Consider the following 21,654-nt stretch of genomic DNA (forward strand, 5'->3'; position numbering starts at 1 on the left):
AACACATTCTTGCCACATACTGCTGTAATGAATCATACCTGCTGGCCTAAGAGGACTGGTGAGGAAGGATGTATATGAAGCAGTTGCAGAGCTCGGGACCTTCTTCAAGGAACTATGCAGTAGAAATCTAAGGATTGATGTTGTCAAACAGCTAAAAGAAGAAATTCCATTGATCCTATGCAAGCTTGAGAAAATCTTTCCACCTGCCTTCTTTGATGTCATGGTGCACTTGGCTGTCCATCTTCCTGATGAGGCACTACTAAGAGGACCTCTTCAGTACGGATGGATGTACCCAATAGAAAGGCGGCTAGGCACTTTGAAGAATTTTGTAAGGAACAGGGCTAGGCCAGAAGGATCAATTGCTGAGGCATATATGGCAAGTGACACCTTGACTTTTTGTTCTAGGTATATGGAGGATATTGACAATAGATTTAACCATGATGATGGCTGCTGTACAAGGTGAAATGATGAACTCAGGAAGAGAAGTGAAGAAGCTGAGGAAAAGCTAGCGAGGACACAAAAGGAGATGGAGGAGTACAAGAAGCTGATAGAGATAAACAACAAGGCAATGGAGGAGAACAATGCGCTGCTCAAGCGTATCTTGGCCATCAACAATGCTTCTTCGACATGAGCGCTGCTCGTAGCTGCTGGTTCATTAAGCAAGGGGTCAGCTGGTGATTTTATTTATATAGTAACTTATGTTGCTGGTGGTTGACAACTTTTTATTATTTCCTGTGATGTTAATGTGAACTGAGATGAAACTAGTAGTTCAAATGTGATGTCTAGTGAGTTATGTGAACCGAGTTTAGAATTGTTGATTAAGTTGTTGGTAATTGGAATACTGGATCTGTTAATTTATGGAAGCTTTTGGTCATTCCAGTATTATTTGCATTCTGTAATGAAATCAGCATGTGCACTTGTGATGAATTATCTGACCTTTCTGTGATGATTTGGTAATTGATTCTGTGATGAATTTCTATTTACTTCAGTGACGAAAATGAGAACCTATCACAGCAAGCCTTGTGGCCCAATAAAAAGTGGACACGTGGACCATCCACATCACTGGCCACGTCAGCTGCCACGTGGTTGGACATGTCACCTGCAATGTGGACGCGCCACGTGGACAAGACACGTCAGCTGCCAGCGTGGCAGACGTTGTCTGGCCGCCTAACAGACGGCAAGTCATGACGAAAAAGGGGCTATATCAATGACGAAAATAGATCGTCATAGAAAGAATACACTTCTATGACGACGGCCATTTCGTCATAGAACAAATACACATCTATGATGAAAATAGACGTTTCATCACGGTAGGTAAAATATGACGCGCATTCAATGACGAATACCATATCGTCACAAATTCGTCATAAAATAATATTTGTGACGATTTTGGAGTCTTCAGTGACAAAAGAAGAGCATCATTGATGTACACATCCCTAGTAGTGCAACATCCTAAAATACTCTAGAGAAACGAACCCCGAACTATGGCTCGAGGATTATTGGCTTGATTGCCAAGCTAGTGGAGCGGATAGTGACAGTTTCATTATCCGTAACCTTCCATTGTTTCTGGCTAATTCGGCGCGAACGTGGTTGGAACACCTTCCGCCCAACCGAATCCAAAGTTAGGCGGACCTAAAAGAGATCTCCGTGGGAAACTTTCAGGGCACATACGCATGTCCTGGGAACCCATGGAATCTCAAGAACTATCGATAGAAGTCCAGAGAGACTCTATGTGAGTACATCCAGTGCTTCTCCCAGCAATGCAAAGAACTGCCTAGCGTCGCTGACACTGACGTCATAGGAGCCTTCTTGTCTAGGACCACCTGCGAGTCCCTAGTTCACAAGCTAGGACGCAAGGGCCTGTGAACCACCAAGGAGCTCCTTGACATCACCACCAGCCATGCCTCGGGCAAGGAAGCGGTCTGAGCGATCAAGGGTAAGGCGAAGCAAGATGAGGACACCGGCGAGGCCACCTCCAACCACCCCACCAAGAAGAAGAATAAGCAGTGACGTGAGAGCTCACTCATGGCCGCTGCCGACCGCAAGGGGGTCGGAAGCCCACCGAGGGAACCCCCAACCACTTTAAGAAGCTGCTTGAAGGACCATGACCGAACCATGCCTTCCCCGTCAAGCACCTGTACAAGGACTATGTCCTCGTGAAGTGGTTCCTATCTGGCGGCAATAGCCGATGCTGAACAGGTTGTACACACCTACGAAGGGTGTCAGCACTATGCTTGGTAGAATCACCTGCTGGCCCAAGCGCTCCAAATGATCCCCATCATGTGGCTATTCGCGGTTTGGGGGCTCGATATGGTCGGGCCTCTCAAAAGAGCGCCCAGGGGCTATACGCACCTGCTTGTCACCGTAGACAAGTTTACAAAGTGGATAGAGGCTCGCTCAATCTCCATGATCAAGTTCGAGCAAGCTGTGCTGTTCTTCCTCAACATTGTCCATCGTTTTGGAGTCCCGAACTCCATCATCATGGACAATGGCACGCAATTCACTGGGAAAAAGTTCCTCCAATTCTGCGATGATTATCACATCCGATCGATTGGGCCACCATGTCGCACCCCTGCATGAAAGGGCAGGTCGAGCGCACAAACGGTATGGTCCTACAAGGCCTCAAGCCTAGGATCTTCAACCGGTTGAACAAGTTTAGCGGACAATGGGTCATGGAGCTCCCTATAGTGCTCTGAAGCCTAAGGACAACCCCTAGCCAGGCCACCTACTACACACCTTTCTTCATGGTCTATGGTTCTGAGGCCATCCTCCCGACCAACCTCGACTATGGAGCACCGAGGCTCAGGGCGTACAATGAGCAGGGAGCTAAGATGTCCCTTGAGGACGCGATGGATCAGCTCGACGAGGCGGGCGATGTTGCCCTCCTTCACTCGGCTAAGTACCAGTAGGCGTTGCACCGGTACCATAGTGCGGGGTCGGGCCTTCAACGTCGGGGACCTGGTGCTCCGCTTCGTCCAGAGCAACAAGAACCACCATAAGCTCTCTCCATCATGGGAGGGACCGTACGTCGTCGTGGAGGTGCTCCGACCAGGCACCAATAATCTCAAGACCATCGATGGTGACGTCTTTGTCAACGCATGGAACATTGAACAACTACGTCACTTTTACCCCTAATCCATGCATGTACTTACAAAAATTAAGAATAGCGTTTCTTAAACGAAAAACGCTTTCTCTTATCGGTTTTGCTATCATCTCCTTGATCTTTAGTGACACTCGATCCCAGCAACGGCAAGGGGTCAAGCCTCACTTGGGGGCTGATAAGAGTATATCTATACGGCAAACATTCTCTATGCCCGACCCTTTCTCATGTGAAGATCAAGAAGCAAGGGTTGCGGAAATAAACGCTGAGTAAAACTGGTCGGACCGCAAGAAACCTACGCCCCAGCTGCTATTGCGTTTTTGCTCATCAGCATGATCAGAGCTTGTTCGCCGCGCCCCGAGCTTTATAGCCTTAACTATGGAAAGGGTTGGATCGCATTAACGTTTTTACACATAAAAAGGGAGAAAGAACAAATTTATTCAACCAAAACAAAAGAACAAGTTTGTTTAAACGAAACAAAAGGGCTAGAACTTGTCCATTTATTACAAATACGCCGCCTAACCTATTTGACTAAATTAACCCCTCAGGGGGATGTTTTAATCTTCTATCTTTGTAGAAAGGTCATACGCCAGGGGGGCCACCACCTTCTCGATGTCGTCTAGCTCGGCATCGGTGTAGATGGGCACGAAGCCTTGGCTCATCGTCGCCAAATCGATGTTCTCGTAACGAGAAGGGGCGATCGTGAACGATCGGTGAACGCCAAAGTGAAGCGCGTCCCTTGCCACATCACAGTTTGCCCAGTCGATGCAGAACCATCGCAGGTAAGTAGAGATATGGAGCTAAAAACACTCCCATGGCCCATTTAGGCCTAAGAGTTCGAAGGTTGGCCCACCGATGGGTTCACAACCGCTCTAGGGCACCTTTAGAGTGAGGGGTGGAAAGGGATAGGCCCGCTAGCGGCCAGTACCTAGCCGCACGAGCGTCATGGGTATCTCGGCCCACGTTTGAGTCTAGGTTGGTTTACAATTCATGGTTTTTTCTTGAAGAAAGGCAGAGAGCCCTTGGGACCGGTTGAATGGACCTGAGAACTATATGGATTGGCCGCTAAGAATCTAGAGTTGGTCACTAGCTGACCCAAGCTGGACCCCTATGAACAGGAAGCCAGGGCCCACTTAGACTAGCCCATTAACAGCTCACCGAACACCTTGTTTCGTCCATCGAGAAAAAAACATGGCACGGCTTAGCCCCTCCATTTTATCGAAAAAACGCTTGAGGGATGGTGATCACAAAGATGAGCTGACCCCTTGATCGGACCCCTACAACGCATGGGGGCTCGAGGGAAGTTGGACTCACAAGGAGACCGAATATGCGGTCGCAGGACGATGGCTCGGATCCGAGGGAGGGGTCAGAATCAAGAGAAATCTTTTCCGACCCTCCGAATCCTGCGGTCACATGCCCCTAAGAAGTCCGATCGTGACAAAAGGGAATCCCATCCTACCAGGACACACCGTGGACTACAAAAGAAGGCCAATGCCCTCAGAGTTCTCCCGTCCGGAAAAGCCTCCACAGGAGTATTCTACTCCTCCATAGGCTCGGGGGCTACTGTTAGGTATTGATATTAGGGATACCCAAAGCAAGAAAGTTAGCGCCTATAATAACTTCCCTAGATGGCTCGAGACGTATTAAAAGGTATCGCCCGACCTCGAGGCCGCGGGCTCTATCTCGCCGACCCCTTGGGTACGGGGCTCTGTCTCGTCCGACTCCTTGGGTGCGGGCTCCGTCTCACCCGACCACTTGGGTGTGGGGCTCTGTCTCACTCGACCCCTTGGGTGCGGTCTCCGTCTTGCCCGACCCCAAGGGTGTGGGCTCCGGCTCACCTGACCCCTTGGGTGCAGGCTTCGTCTTGCCTGACCCCTCAGAAAAAGGCCCCAGGTCGCCCGATCTCATGGGCATGGTTTCCGTCTCGCTCGATGGGGACCCATACGGCCGCCAACCACTCCAGGTCGAAGCATATGGGCCTGAGTTAAAACTCTGACACCACGGAAGAGGCGGGCACGCCTCGATGTAACCCATGGCCATGATGGGCCATACCTAGGGGTTCACATCAAGAACAGTGTCGAGCGTGCCGGTGTTGTTTTGCCTAATCCTCGTACGGGCGCTGACATGCGCGTCAGTTCACCACGCCTTCCACCGGGACGGAGTGAAACACCATGACCGGCAAATGACGTCTACGCATGGCACCAGTGACGAATAGGGCCACGACGTGGAGCCATCCCTGTCGAGATCTACAGAATCGGCGGGACCCGCATGAGGGAGAAGAAGGACCCAACGACCCTAGAGGCCTTCTCTCTCTCATTTTTCTCCTTTTTCATCCTCTGTAACCTATGTTTTCCCTTCGCCTATAAAAGGGGAAGCAGGGCGCCCCACGGAGGGGCACGTCTTCACACAACAGCACATGGCTAAGTGGCAAGCGAGCTCTCAGCACCCGTTCACTCCTTCCACCAGAGACTTGGGACCCTCTCCCTCTCTCGCATGTTTGTAACCGCAAACCAAGTGCCGGTTACACGAGCAACAACGAACTGGACGTATGGATGTTCCTCCCGAACTAGTATAAACCTTTGTGTCCTCCGAGCACACCATCCGAGCCAGACGCGCAATCTAGAAATTTACTAGTCAGTGACTCGAAACACCGACATTCTTCTTCAAGAGAAACTTAAATATTCTAATTCTTATCCGTTCTTACATGTCTTAGCATGACATTTAGCAGCTTAATGCATGCTCTACTTCATAATTGTGATATGTAATCATGATCCTTCTAGGAGTACAACATATGCAAGTCATATATCCTAATTCATAATGTTGTCTAAAAATTTTAACTCAACTTCTATTTGAGTAATTATGGATGATAAATTTGAATACTTCTAGTACTTCAATGCTCTTGGTGTTTCTATTTCAAGAAATATTTCTTCTGGAATTAGACAAAGTCTTATTTACCATCTCGTAGTCTATGACTTTTAATCACAAAGCTTCAAGCTTATTGTATTTATTTATAGAGCAGCATTATATCCCATATGATCATATAGCTTGAAAATTCAATTTTCAATATTTCTGGCATTATGCAATCATAATGTAGGATATCTTCTAGAATTTCTCATTTAGTGAGTCCCATAAGACCTTCGAGATTTAGCTTGGTCACATACTCATTCTTTGAGAGTAATATATGGACTATAATGCTTAATGTCCACTCCACTTCAGTGATAGTAGAATATTCTACTAGGATTTAATAAATGATAATGATATATAATTCTGTCATTCATGACAAATCCAAGATATTCCTTCTTCATGAAGGTATGCATATATTATTATTACCAGAATTATCATGTGCGTATGAGTTTAAAGCATGTAAACAAGTGGCAAAGTGCAAAAAGATAGCGAATGGTTATACAAAATACTCTTAGAAGCATCCTAGCATTTTTCAGGATTATGGTATATACAAATTTTTAGAATTAATACCAACCATTCATTCATCCAAAAATTCATTATGCTAGGAAAAACAAATATGAGCCTCCCAAAGGTGATAAGTCTAAGGTCTGCAGGATTTATAGAGAGCTCATATACCTTATATCATATTTCTAGTGTAATCATTCAAGATTTCATTCTTATAATTACATGGTAAACAATTCATAATGATATTGCGCTAGCATTTTTCAGAACTAAATTCAAAGCGTAGAAAATTTTCAGAATTAATTCTACCATTTAATTCAGAAAAATAAAGCTAGAAAATAACAACTAAATTGTAGATTTAATGTTGTATACAAACTCTTATTCATGCGGGTATAAGAAATATAATAAATACGCATAAACAGAGGATCTAGGGTTAATTATTCAGAAAACTGCTGTAAAAACTGAATTTTTAGAGGTGTTATATTCAAAGACACCCTAATTCCATAATTCCCAGAAATTACTGGGATACTCTACAGGAGTATGTGCCAAAAGCTTAATTTCTTCATGAAACATAAGCCTATTCATAAAACTTCAGATTTATGAGGCCTTTCTAATTTTCTTGGAATTTTTCACATGAACGAATTCGATACGGGCTATTCCTGCCCAACCGTGTAAGCTTTCTTTTGCTCGGCCCATGACAATCCGCTTTGCCAACATGGGACGGCTACACAGCCAAAACCGTAAGCCTTCTCCCTTTTCCCTGTCTCAGCGCCACCACGAGGCGGACGTGGTTGTTCGTGGCTCCTACTTACTGCATGTAGGGTGGCCGAGGCCCGAGGGTGACCTGTTCTCTGCAAGGAGCGACGGCATACAGGCCTTGGGTCTGGGCTACCGGCCGGGTAGTTGGAACTCCGTATTTGTACGGATCACGTCGCTGCGGCGACTTCAGGTTACGATGAACATCGTGACGGCGTACGGGCAGGCGATGCGGGTGGCGATCTGGTCGTAGCGTGGTGCTCTCGCATGGTTGTGGAGGAATTTGGATGGTTTGGAGAAATTCTAGAGGAATTTATGAGAGGAAAATACTGTTTCGGATGAAAAAAAAAACGGATTAAGTCGGATTTAAGGGTACGCGAACGGGCCGAAGGGCGCGGTGAGCATCAGCGTTCGAGCCGGAGCGGTCTGTGGGCCGCGTGCAGACATGCACAGGCGACGGCGTTCTGGCTCGTGTCGACTGAGGCGGGACACCACATGCGAGTTTGGTGCCTCGACACGTGACTGACGTGCAAGCCAGTTTTTTTTATGCAATTACCGTGGAGTAAGTACTATAGGTGCTAAACACACATGCACGTACTGACTTCAAGCGTTACAAATTTATACTGTATGTACGGCATGCATGGTAACTTTTCAGTTGTGCTAAAGCATCGGGGGCGATACAACACAAACAAGCATAATAAGAAACTAAAGAAGATAACAAGTGCAAACTATGGAGTCTAACTCAGATAAAGCATGAGGCAATCATTTAGCAACAAAAATAGATAACCTAAAATAATGAAAGTGTACGACAATGGCACAAAGATAAAAGGAATATGAAGGCCATAGATTGATCCACGTCATCAAACAAGGACATTTGTACACATTTTCTTTGAATACGAAACAATGCAAATATCACTCCCCTAGAGATTATTTGAATAGAAGGATGTGACATTGCATCGAGTATGTATTTTCATACTATCCTAAATAAAGGCCAGATTGATCCAGGTCATCAAACAAGGACATATGTACACACTTCCTTTGAATACAAAACAATGCAAATATCACCCCCCTAGAGATCATTTGAACTGAAGGATGTGACATTACATCGAGCATGTATTTCATACTATCCTAAATTTCCCACCGTGTGTCAACAGAACGGAACTTCGTCAACAAAACACCAAAATTCATCATCCATTTGTCATTTTGTTCCTTGCAAAGTTGTCTTTTGGCATCCATTCAGCATGTTAACAGCAGCTAGCAGCTAGCACTCTAAACTTCCAGAATATGGTTATTTCCTGAAAAGATGAAATTACAATTTCTGAAACTTCAGAGCAAAGGCCTTTTGAGACATTATTAACAATTTTCTGATATTTTGTCACAATAACAAATGTACTTTCTATCAGATACAATCATTTGAATTTAACAGGTTCCTATCAGACACAATAACAAAAGATTTGCATGAAAGATCAAACAGTTTCCTTCAAATCACCTAGAAAATCATTTGAAACTTGGATTTGCTACTGCAGACAGAAGTCACGCTCAAGCTTGAGGCATAGCCATTAGTATCTGCCCAGTTCTAAACTTCAGTTATATAATTCAATCTTGAACACTATAAATCTTGTTGAATTTAACAGGTACTTTATTGATAAGAATAATATAGCTATAAACACTCGTAACAAGTCCATCCTTGGGTATAGCCCTATTGGCTTCACTTTATCTCATAAACAATACACATTTTCATTGTGTCACTATCACATACTATATCAGAGTCACTGATACAGGAAAACAAAGAACAAAGAAAATAGCCCAAAGCAATACCTTTGCACCATATTTTGCCTTCAATTCCAAGTTTCCACCGGTATGATCATATTGATGATGGGTGTTCAGTATATAAGTCAAGTTCTAGTTTCTCTTTTCCAATGCATTTATAATAGGCACAGCCTCACTTTTTATGCTGCTTGGACTTATATAACAATAGTTAATAATTAGAAGAAATATAATTAACCACTATAGAGAAAAATTAATTGGTACATACACTCAAGTTTGCAAAAACTGTTATAATAAATCTCTCATGTGTATTACCATTAGGGTGAAGCTCTCCCGTGTCCAACAACAAGGTTCAGGTGCCCAAAATCAATATCATGGCATCATCACTAACCATACATGAAACCTGAGAATTTACCAATAGAGCATTTAGTCAGCTTCCAATTCCATGGTATGATGACAATGAAATTGCATTTGAGACAACAGTTATCCAATACCAGTACATGATCAGCACCAAATTAGCAGTGGGCAACACTAATACTCTAATCCAATAGCCACATCAATTTACAATCCACACTTCCTCACTTAGCCGGCTTGCATCTTTATAAGCCTCCATAATGTACACATGAGTTCACTGAAACTGCAAGAAAATGTTCCATACGAACATGTTAGAGTTGCTTATTTCTGTCAGATAATTAAATACAAAAATGAGAAATATCCCATCCAAACCCCGTCTTATTCCCGGCTACTGTTTGGTCGTTGAACAAGTGAAGATTCGAAAGAAGCAGGTTGTCCGGAGTTGTGGAGTTCTCACCCCATCACTACTCTCTGCCGGTCGGACCTCTGACACTGGATCTCGTGATGGCGATGGGGTTCGTGGCAACCGCTCCGACCGATGGAGGAGGGGGTGGCACACAGTGCTAGCTCAAGATTGGGCCACAACGAGCGGCTGCTCATGTCCTCATCCGCACCTCCTCCTGCGTTGATGCCCTCGACATCGAAGAATTCACAGAGAACTACTCACGCAATGGTGACTAACCACCAAATCCATCTCCATACCTTGGCCGACAACCTCCAGTGCCGGAGTAGAGCTGTAGCTCGTCCACGTCCATGCCCGGCACCGCCACCACCGCGATCCATAGCCGTCCCGAGGGAATCCGCCACCGCCGCGTCGCCAGAGTCTCGAGGGCGGTTGCCCATCGCCGACACCCATGCATGCAAGGCTGTTGAGATGGGGAAGGGCGCCGCGGCCGCTGTTGAGAGGGGATGGCGATCCACAGGTGCCCCCGATCTGTGGCGTACTCCCTCCCTCCCTCCACCACCTCTCCTCTTCTTCCTCCCAATCCCGCTGCGCGCGGCGTGGGGTGGGGAGTGCGACGGGGTGGGGCTGCACGCAGTGTGGGCTGGGGCTACGCCGGCTCGAGCAGATCCCACGGAGAAGACCTAGCTGGTCGCGTGCATCTCCTTGGCCTGCCTCAAGTGCCGTTGAGGAGGAGGAGGGTGGGGGTTGTGCATGCGTCGTAGCGTGGACCGGCACCAGGAGGCGAGGTTAGAGGACGGGCCTCGGTGAGGGTGGGGCGGAGGAGGCGGCAGCCCGGGAGGAGGCGGTGGGGTTCTAGGCGGTTCCTGTGCCGTCGGCCTAGGATTGAAATGATCGTGGACGGGGCGGCCAGGTTTTTGTTTCGGTGATGCTGATTGGTTTCAATGGAGTGTTGAATGGCGGACATCGCGTTGAAGTGCGAGCAGGGTGCGGGGGTGAGAAGCCTGGCATCCCACATCGAATTGTGGCCATCGGATTTGGTTAAGGTGTTTGATTAACCCTTGATTTTAATGGTGCTGAATTCGTGTGTGCATTTTTTTGGGTGCGCAATGGTTGGAGGCTCCCAGCGGGGGATGTTTTCGTGGGGGGACCTAGTATAATTTTGATTGGTCCATTATAGTAGAGATGTACGGCATGCACGGTAATTAGGACAAAAGAAATTTGCCCAACTCGATAGTCAAGATAAATGCAATCTGCGAGACATGTTTCTTTCGTACCTAGTAGTTGATGCTAATTTGATCTATTTCACGTGCCGCGTAGGGCAGTGGTTAGTAGATATAAACTGCATTGGACGTTTGGCATTATCGTAGACCTGTCTGCTTGACGGTGACGATGCATGTCGATGCAGTGCATATTAGTTGCAGGTAGAGGTAGCAGATCCGTTCCGCTAACAACGTCTGGATGTCGATGTCGTTGAAATAGTCGCGGTGCAGGACATCGACTGTACAAGCGTTGGCATCGAAGAACGGTGACGACACAACGACAATGTCGACGAAGAGCTTGTTGTGCTGATAACGTGTTATAAAATATGTTGCCAGCGGCCTCTCCGTCTCTCATGATCAATATAGTAGATGAAAGTAGAACACAAAGACACAAGAGATAGGAAGACTATTCTTTATTTCTCTCAATATTAGTGATTACAATGTAGAGCTCCCACATATATATAGTTCTGACAAGGTCTAAGAGTTTTGGTAAAAGTCCATATATAAACGGACTAGGATCAGAATTCATCCGTCTTCTTTTCTTCTAGGATAGTGTCTGAATATTTTACAACAGTTTTGACTCCACGTGTTGCCAAAACTCTACTCCCGTGGACGCATGCATGTGGCAATAGAGGGGCCCACACGGGAGAAGTGTGCGTAAGGATGGCAATGGGTAAATCCCCATCGGGTATGGTCACCCCAGACCCATCCCCGCCATAAAAATTTGGTACCGCCAGAATACCCATACCTGTCATGGGTGGGGAATTTTCCCTAGACCCATACCCGGCCGGGTAAATCATACCCGTCGAGTCACCCGTACCCGCCAATAATTTATCCACGCACATAAAAATCAACATTCAACAGCAACCACCACTAACCAGAGCACATAAAATTAGACAAATAATAGCATATAATAATATCTTCTGCAAATTAAGATTCATTTTCATTTAGTTTCTCCTCTACATTAGTCATGATTAATGTAGAAGTTACTGATTATAAACATGGTTTTAGAAACTTCCAAGTGGAGTATTGGACTCGTTGACTCCAGAACAAGTGATGCACTGCAACACTGAAGAAGAGTGTAGCCATTTTGCAAGTACCCTACCTCCTGTTGAAACAACATTTCTTGAATGGGCCATCAATCTCATGGCAGATGTGGTGGAAAATGAAAGCTACAACAAGATGAATGCTCGCAACATTGCTATGGTTTTTGCACCAAATATGACCAAGGTTACTGACAAGCATATTTGTTTCTCGCTACCTGCATTACTTTTCAGAATCTGTAGTCTAACCACGGAGCATTGATCTCTTTCAGATGGCCGGGTATTTTTCACCCATGGGTAAATGGTTACGGGGACTGCTGGAACATACCCATACCCACGTACCTGATGGGTGAAGGGTTTGGTCCATTTACGTACCCGTGGGTAGTGTGTTTAGTCCATATTTAGACCCTAATGAAGTAAATACCCATTGGGTATCGGGTCGCGGGTCCCCATTGCCATCTTTAAGTGTGCGGGAAGGCCTTGGCAGCTCTGATGGCGATCGATTCTGGCTCGCTTCTTCTACTGACCAAGAAGTGCGGAATAGCGTGCTCGGCAAAATAGAGTAGGGGATGACGAAGCTGTTGGAGCATGATTTTGCTAACTTTTAGCGAGTGTGGGTGGGATAGAGAGTCTGTAGGAGATGCTCTAAGACCGTCTCCAACGGATCTAACCCAAAAACAAGACGCATTCTCCGGTTTAGGTCGTGCATAGTGAAAAGGTCTGTCACCCATAAACTCACCTCTCCAACCGCCGGGTGCAACAGAGCTTCCTCTTCCCTTCCTCCTCCTCTCGCGAGCTGAGCAGATCCCGCCTCCATCCCTGCTGAGCCGCCGAGCACCGAGACAGATTGATTTCTTCCTCCTTCCGCTAGATCCTGTGCGCTACGTGGCTGCGGCCAACTCGCTAGAGAGCTCCCGTCGCGGCGTGCCTGAGACGAGTAGGGAAGGGAGCCGAGCCGGGAGGCACACGGACCTCCATTGCGGCCGTCCGGCGCCGTCGCACGCCATGCACACCGCCCGCGCCTTGCGGACCTCCAGCGCGGCCACCTGCCATGCGCACCGCCCGCCGTGCGGAGCTCCAACGCGGCCGCTCGCACCACCGCCCACGCGTGCGCCATGGCCGCCTCACCCTGGCTCGCCTAGCCACCGGCATGGAGCTGCTCGCGTAGCTGTCGGAGCAGAGTCGCTCGTGCGGACGCCAGCGTGGAGTTGCTCGCGCGGCAGCACAGCGGCTCTCTTTCTGCTCATTGGCGGAGAGCCCATCGGGGAGCCCGTCGTGCAGCACGGATCTGGACTCCACGACGGCAGCCGTGCCTTGCCGACCTCCATCGGCCCCGCCCCTGTGCCGGGCCCCGACGGTCTCTCCTCCCTCTCTCTCTCTGTGTTTTGTGTCGTCGTTCTCGAAGTTGCTTTTTTGCGTTCCGGCACCGCTGCTACGCAAAATGGCTGGCTTGAATGCGTCCTCCGTTGGATCGTGAGCTTGGGATATAAAAACACTGTGCACGATGCTTTTTGGGTTTGGGTCGCCTTTTGCGTGCATCATTGGAGACAGTCTAAATCACGTCAAAATGGATAGTGTGATTGAGGTGGACTTCTGTAAAAAAAAGACTGAGGCGGACTTCCGTTCATTTCTATAGGTTAGTTCTTATACCTCTTTTGATTTTTTTTCTTTTGTTGATCTAAAACAAAAGACCAGATATCTCCCAAAAAATTCAAATTTTTTTCTTTTGTTGATCTCAAACAAAAGACATAATATCGCCAAAAAAATCATAATTTTTAAAGCTGTCGGAAAATAGGTACAATCCATTTTCGGACGCGGTTATCCGGCGACCCGTCACACGGTTGTTGGGCCGTAGATACGCGAGTAGCGGAGGCTAGAGCAAATATGAACTAACGATGATAGAATTGTTGGATAATGTCATTCAGGGACAACCGGCAGGGCCTTCGCCCTGCATCTTGGGCCGGCGGAGGATTGGAGCTCGGAGGTGAAAACCACCCGGTGAAGGCGCGTGGAGGTCGTGGCGCCACGGGCGGAGGTTGAGCAAACTTCATCGTGGGGCGGAGGCTCACAGCGTGGTTCAAAGAGGAGAAGGTCCAGATTGCCCTAGACAGCTCATACTGGCAGAAGAATATTCAGGAAATGTGCCGTAGCAGTTGTAGGGCAAAGATGTAAAAAGGGGGGAGTAGTGAACAACGCCCTATAAAAGGAGGGAGCTGAACTCTATAAGGCAGAGTTGGTGAATTCATTTATGAAACCTTAGTTGAGCTGGGACGCGCCTTTCACTGTCTGTCCGCTGAGCCTCCACCTGGAGCACCGACCGGGCGGAGGTCCTGCTTCCTCTATCTACTAGAAATCCCATTTTCCAACATTGGCGCCCACCACGTGTTGACCGAGCAAAAACCACGATGGCAAGAAAAAGAGCAGCCTCGGCAAGGGCACCCGCGGATCCTGCACCAAGGGGAATACCCAGGTGTAATGCCCGTAGCGCCTACGCTACCGCCACAGAAGACCAAGTCACAGACGAGCCAGCCGACGAAGACCAGCCTCCGGCACCTAAAGAGCAGCAAGCCCCAAATCCCACCCCAGAGCAAGAGCTTCAGCAGCTACAGGCGCAGTTGCAAAGCATGCAGCGAGAAAGGGATAGGGTCATGGCAACCTTCACCGCAAACCAACGGTTAGCCCAAACATCAGCCCAGGCAGCGGAGATCAGGCAATAGCTAGGCATCTTACAGGCCGAAATACATAGTATGCAGCCTCTGCATCCTCTTTCCAACACACCCATCCAGCTTCACTCAACAAGTCAAACCCAACCCAACCCTCCGCCAAATGTAACAGCTCAGCCAACCTTCAGTATGCCCTACACCTTACCACAAATCCATAGAACCATTGATTCCAAATTGCCATTATCCGAAGGCATTCAAAACTCACCTTGGCCTCCCTCCTATAAACCCACCACTTTACCCAAATTCAATGGAAGATCAGACCCACGCCAGTTCATCATGAGCTTTGAGGTAGCAGTAGCTTCCGCCGGTGGAAATGAAGCAGTGCTAGCCAAATCTTTCGTCATCGCAGCTGAAGGCGACGCGTTAGCCTGGTATTCGATGCTGAAGCCAAGTTCTGTGTATTCATGGGAAGACCTCCGCGACAAGATCTTAGCAAATTTCAAGGGATTCACAAGTGAATCCTTGACTTCCATGGATCTATTTCAATGCAAGAAAAATCAAGAAGAAGCATTAAAAGACTACTTCCAAAAATTCGTGCAAATGAAGGCAAATGCACCAAATGTCCCAAAAGATGTTGCTATCGAAGCAGCAATCAAGGGCCTTCGCATAGGACCCTTCGTAGCTCATCTAGCTAGGGAAAAGCCAAGGACCATCGAAGACCTTTACAACAAATTTGAGAAGTATAGCAGATCTGACAATGACCTCCGCAGAAGGCTAGAAGAGCATAACCAGAGCAAGCAGTTCTAGGGCAATAGCAGGAACGCCCAGAGGGGTAGTAGAAGCCAAGGCCAGCCACAACCACAGCATGGGCAAAGCCAGCAAGTCTTCAATATAGAACAACAAGGAAGCAGTCAGTAAGGGCAGCAACTGGTGAAGGCAGGCCCAAACAATGCACCTCAGAAAACAATCCGAAGAAAAGGAAAATGGCCAAGCTAGGAACTGGAATAGAAAACAAAACCAAAGACAGCGAAGGCAGTACTGCTTCTTTCATGGAGAGAATAAGGGGCACATCACCAGGGATTGTCTAGACGCTAAGGAAACCCAAAAAAGGATCAAAAGCAGAACAAATCCGCAGCCTCTGCCACAACAATCCGCAAGAGAGGTAAACCACACCTTCGCAGCATATTCTCTGCAGCAATACTGCCCAATATACCCAAGCCTAAACTCCACCTAATTTCACCCATCCGCTCTAGCTACCGCCTACTATCCAAATTTCCTACCCACATGGCGACCAAGTACTCAGCAGCAAGGGCAGACTAGCAACCAACGGACAGAAACCAACCTCACCTACATAAACATGAGGCCTTCGCACATAATATTCATTGAGACCAACCAGCCATCTCAAGAACATAATAGGCAGCTAGAGGCATTGCCTCTGCCTCCACCAACATAGCTGACCACACCCAAAAATAAACCCAACCCAGAAAACCAACTCAACCCTCACACACCGCTACCCACCATCGGCATGATATTGCCTATAGCCGGAGGCTCCTCGATGGAGTTCTAGACAAAGAAGCAGAAGAAAGATCACCTCAGGTTGATCAACAACATAGCAGTCCAAGGCCTAGTGCGCCACACAGATTGGTCGAAGACCCCAATCACCTTCTCAGAACAAGATCTGTAGTTGGAAAGCTACCCTCACACCGACGCCATGGTGATCAAGGCTAACATTGCAGGATGGGAAATCAATAGGGTTCTCATAGACTCCGAAAGCTCTGTAGATATTATCTTTGTCAATGCCTTCGACTAGATGAAGCTAAGCAGGAGTTAGTTACAGCCTTCGGACTCACCATTAATTGGTTTTGGAGAAAAGAGGATCGATGCATTAGAAAAAATATCCCTGCCAGTCTCCTTCGGAGGTCAAGAAAAATGCAAGAACAAAATATGTGACCTTTGACGTAGTAGATCTCTACTACCCTTATAATGCCATCTTCGGAAGAGGGTTTGCAAACAAGTTCAATACAACCATCCATATGGGCTATCTGTGTATGAAAATGCCAACCTTGCACAGAACCATCACAGTCCACGACAGTTAGAAGGAGGCAAGAAACATAGAAAGAGCCATCTACAAATCGTAGCGCAATATCAATTCTATCGAGGTAGTCAGAAGCAACTCACCAGAGCCTCCAAACATGCTGAAGGGTAAAATAGATCTCAAAGACAAAGAAGAAACAAAATCAGTCCTACTGGAGAACACATTCCCAGATAGGAAAGTCACCATCTGAGGCAACCTGTCCAGAGAAGAAGAAGCTAAACTCATAGAAACTTTAGCCAAGAACAAAGACGTCTTCGCCTGGTCAGCCTCCGACCTGAAGGGAGCCAGCAGAGATATAATCCAGCACTATCTTGACATCAACCCTAGAATGAAGCCAAGAAAGCAGCGACAAAGGAAAATGTCAGAGGATAGAATCTTAGTGGTGAAGGCTAAAGTATAGAGGGTGTTAGACTCAAACTTCATAAGAGAAGTCAAGTACTCAGAATGGCTAGCAAACTTAGTATTGGTACCAAAGAAAAATGGGAAGATGAGAATGTGCATAGATTTCATAGATCTAAACAAAGCATGCAAAAAAGACCCATTCCCGCTTCCAAGGATAGATACCTCCATCGATAAGGCAGCAAGATACAAGCGCTTTTCCCTCCTAGACTGCTTTTTAGGATATCACCAGATATGGCTCAACAAAGAAGATGAGGATAAGATAAGTTTCACTACCGCCTTTGGAACCTATTGTTACACCAGAATGCCCGAGGGACTAAAGAATACAGGCTCAACCTTTGCAAGAATGATGAAGGCAGTCCTTGGTCCACAACTACAGAAAAACATCATAGCTTCTGTTGACAACATTGTGGTAATGAGCAAGAACGAAGAAGATCATATAGCAGATCTAAAGAAAACCTTCACCAACCTCAGGGAAGCAAGACTAAAGCTAAACCTAGAAAAATGTGTTTTAGGTGTCAGCAGAGGAAAGATGCTCGGGTACATCATAGGACCCAAAGGCATTCGGGCTAACCCAGAGAAGCTGAAAGCCATAATCTCAATGGTGGAACCATCAACCAAAAAGGAAGTGCAAAAACTCACTAGAAGAATAGCAGCATTAAACAAATTCATCTCAAAATCTACAGAGCACAGCCTCTCATTCTTCGAAGCTCTAAGAGGCAGAGACAAGGTGCAATGGGGACTAGAATAGTCGGAGGCCTTCCAGCAACTCAAAAACTACATGGCCAGCAAACTCTTAGTAACAGTACTAGACCTGGAGGCGCCACTATTGTTGTATGTCGTAGCCTCTGACCATGCAGTCAGTGGGGTACTCATACAAGCAAAGCAACAAGAGTCGAAGGTCATTCAACAACTTGTCTACTACATCTCAAAAGCTTTATCAGGAGCAAAGTTGAACTACACGGAAATTGAAAAAAATTCATATGTTGTCCTCATTTCATCGAGGAAGCTAAAGCATTACTTCCAAGCACATGAGATCACGGTGCCTTCTTCGCAACCACTCGGAGACATATTCAATAATAAAGATGACTCCGGAAGAATAGGAAAATGGGCAACAAAGCTATCACAGTTTGAACTCAACTATGTGCCTAGAACAACAATCAAATCATAAGTGTTAGCAGACTTTATGGTAGACTGGACACCTTCGGCACATAAAACCCCGCAGCCCCAATCTCAAATCTTAACACTCTACACAGATGGAGCCTAGGTGCATCTGGGGCCGGGGCCTCTGCTGTCTTGATAGTACCATCAGGCCTCCGCACAAAGTATGCAGCAAGACTAGAATTCAAAGCAACAAATAACATAGCAGAATATGAAGGTCTCATACTAGGCCTCAACAAGGCGAAGGCACTCGGTGCAAAGACAGTACTAGCAAAAATAGACTCCCAAATCATAGCAGGACAAGTTGAAAAGGAATATGTTGTAAGAGAACCAAAGCTGGCCAAATATCTGGCCACAGTAAGGGCACTTGAGCGGAGGTTCCAAGGATTCACCCTAAAGTATATACCAAGAGCAGAAAACACAGAAGCAGATGAACTGGCGAAGGTAGCAGCAAATAACTTGCCCATCCTAGAGGGAACTTTCTACCAAAAATTACAAGCACCAGCAACCCAAGCAACAGTGAAGGCATTCAAAACAATCCTAGTCACTGAATCCGAAGACTGGAGGCACCTAATTATAAATTACCTGAACAACATCCATCACTCAGAAGATGAAGCAAGTACAACAAGAATAGCAGCTAGAGCAAGAAGTTACACACTAATATATGGAACCTTGTACAAAAAAGGGGTAGTCCTGCCATTGCTCAAGTGTTTAAATCAAAGCGAAGGCAAAGAGCTCCTCCAAGAAATCCATTCAGGGACTTGCGATTCTCACATAGGCCCAAGGACATTGTCCACGAAGGCAATCAGACGGGGATTCTATTGGCCCATGCATATCAAAGATGCAGAGCAAATTGTTAAGACATGATAAGCATGCCAAAGCACATCCCCACACCAATCAAAGCCTTTGACCACAGTACAACTCATACCACCCACTTGACCTCTTCAAAGATTGGGCATGGATCTTGTCGGACCCCTACCACCTTTGCAGGGGGAACAAGTTTGCTGTAGTAGCAATCGAGTACTTCACAAGATGGATTGAAGCCAAGCCACTAGCAACAATAACTTTAGAAGCAGTAAAAAAGTTTTTCTAGCAAAACATAATCTACAGGTTCAAGGTACCAAGAACATTAATAGTGGACAATGGGAAGCAGTTCAACTCAGACAAATTCAAAGAATTCTACAAAAGTATAGGCACCAACATAGCATTCGCTTCGGTCTAGCACCTAGAGTCAAACGGAGCAGTGGAAAGAGCTAATAGAGTAATATTCTCAGCAATATCAAAGACTCTATTCAACCTCCACAAAGGCAAATAGGTAGAGGAACTGCCAAAGGTAGTGTGGTCCCATAACACTATAGCCTCTAGAACAACAAGCTTTACACCGTTCAAGCTCTTGTACGGTGAAGAAGTAATGCTACCCGAAGAAGTCAGGCATCAGAGCCTCCGCGTCATAAAACAAGCCCTGGTAGAAGATGAGGAATACTTCAAGGAAACAATCAAAGGCACAAGATTGGAAGCAGTGGAAAACATCACAAAATACCAAGAACAAACCAAAAAGTAGAGAGACCTAGTCCTCAAAAGGAAACCCAATGCAACAAATGTTGGAAAGTTTCAACCAAAATGGGAAGGCCCATACATGGCGAAGGCTGCTGGAAGACCAGGGTCATTCTACCTGATTGACGGCAAAGGCAAAACAACAACCCACACTTGGAACATCGATAATTTATGTAGGTTCTACATTTAAGTGTAAAAGGGGTGGCCTCTGTGGAACTATAAGCGAAGGTCACCTCACCTCTACTTTCTTGCATTTCCTTTTTTGTAAAAAGGGCCTATACTCTTTTCCTCACAAAGGGGGCTCCTAGCAGAAGTAAGGTTTTTGATGAGGCAGGACCCATGTAAAACCCTCTGAAACTATATAGAGGAATTTCCCCCAAGAACGATACGCAAGCCGATGGTCGAAAGTGGCTAGCATAGGAGCCACAACATTTGACAATAACAATCACGACAGAGAGGACCTTCCACCACCTTAGCCAATGGCTATAGAGTGCGGAATGACCTCCACGGCTAAAAACAGCTAGCACCCTTGGTAAAGCCCTATCCTCAATCAGGCATCAAGGATTTTTCAAATGGCCAAAAGGCCGCCAAACCCGACAAAGACCTACCTCCGCTGTAGGCATCGGGCGTTGGAAAAACCTAGCAAAGACCTATCATTATCAGGCACCAGGTGATACTCAACAGTTAATGACAAGGACAGTAGAGTTAAAGAACTAAAGACACGCCAAGTACAGAAAAATCTGACAAAATCATGTGACTTTAAAAATGCATCCAAGCAATAAACCTTGGTCAACCACCAGAATTTATTAAAATGTACAAACACTAGATTATAAAAACCATTGCCCCCCCACTAGCCTCAGTTGGCACATAACCTCATTACCAACCCTAGAGAGCGCTAGGGGGAAGTTAAAGCAAACAAGACCCACTACGCTATAAAGCAACGAGAGAGGGCCATGGAGGCTAGGATTTCCTTAGAAACAACAGTCTCAAAAGATGCCATGCGAAGACTCGTAACTATAGCTGCTCACGCACGCCAGTGAAGGCCACGTTGAGGTTGTATGCATCTTCCACGTGATGTTGTGTAGCCTCCACGGGGTGTTGCCTAACCACAGTCTGGTAGCATGCAATCAGTATTAGAGGTTGTGGAAGGGTATCGTATGAAGACTCGTAACATCCCTCCACAACCAAAGATACTAACCACTACAGCCCAGCATCAACCATGTTCGACGGGAGCGTAGCTGCTCCAGCATGACCGAAGGCAATAGCAAAGCAATCCAGGTGCAAGCGAAGACAATGTCGAAGAAATGCTTCATCAACCTCCGTTGCTTGCTCAAATTGATCTGTGGCCTCTAGAGAAGCATCAAGACTAAAGACTAGTGCCTCTGATGAGTGCTCAAATTGTGCCAAAGCCTTCGCAACATCAGTAAGATCAAATACAAGCACTTCAGCTTCTCTATTGCGACATGCTAGGGCATCCCTGTCAATTCCAAGTAAGCACAAAGATGGATGTCAGAACAACAAAGTAGGCACTACAACCTTCGCAAGGCACACAAGGTCAAAAACTAGCACCTCAACTCTTCTGCATGGATGCACAGACTCGTACTCAGCGTCGACCAAAGAAGAGAGAACAGGAGACTAGGGAAAGTAAATAAGCCACAGAAAATGTAACCCTTCGGCCTAAACAGCAAAGGA

The 21,654-nt window shown here is 46.5% G+C and overlaps 1 protein-coding gene across 1 annotated transcript; it reads left to right on the forward strand.

Moving 5' to 3' along the window:
* The first annotated feature begins 15,089 nt into the window (after positions 1–15,089).
* Positions 15,090–15,560, forward strand: LOC136480482 (uncharacterized). The gene has a single exon (XM_066478011.1). It carries the CDS (start codon positions 15,090–15,092, stop codon positions 15,558–15,560), a length of 471 nt encoding a protein of 156 aa, XP_066334108.1.
* Positions 15,561–21,654: the final 6,094 nt, after the last annotated feature.

This window comes from Miscanthus floridulus, chromosome 9 (genome assembly GCF_019320115.1).
Source record: "Miscanthus floridulus cultivar M001 chromosome 9, ASM1932011v1, whole genome shotgun sequence".
Classification (NCBI taxonomy): Eukaryota; Viridiplantae; Streptophyta; class Magnoliopsida; order Poales; family Poaceae; genus Miscanthus; species Miscanthus floridulus.

Excerpts from the sequence above, each read along its gene's own strand:
- LOC136480482 (XM_066478011.1), top strand. The coding sequence starts at position 15,090 with ATGAGCTTTGAGGTAGCAGTAGCTTCCGCCGGTGGAAATGAAGCAGTG.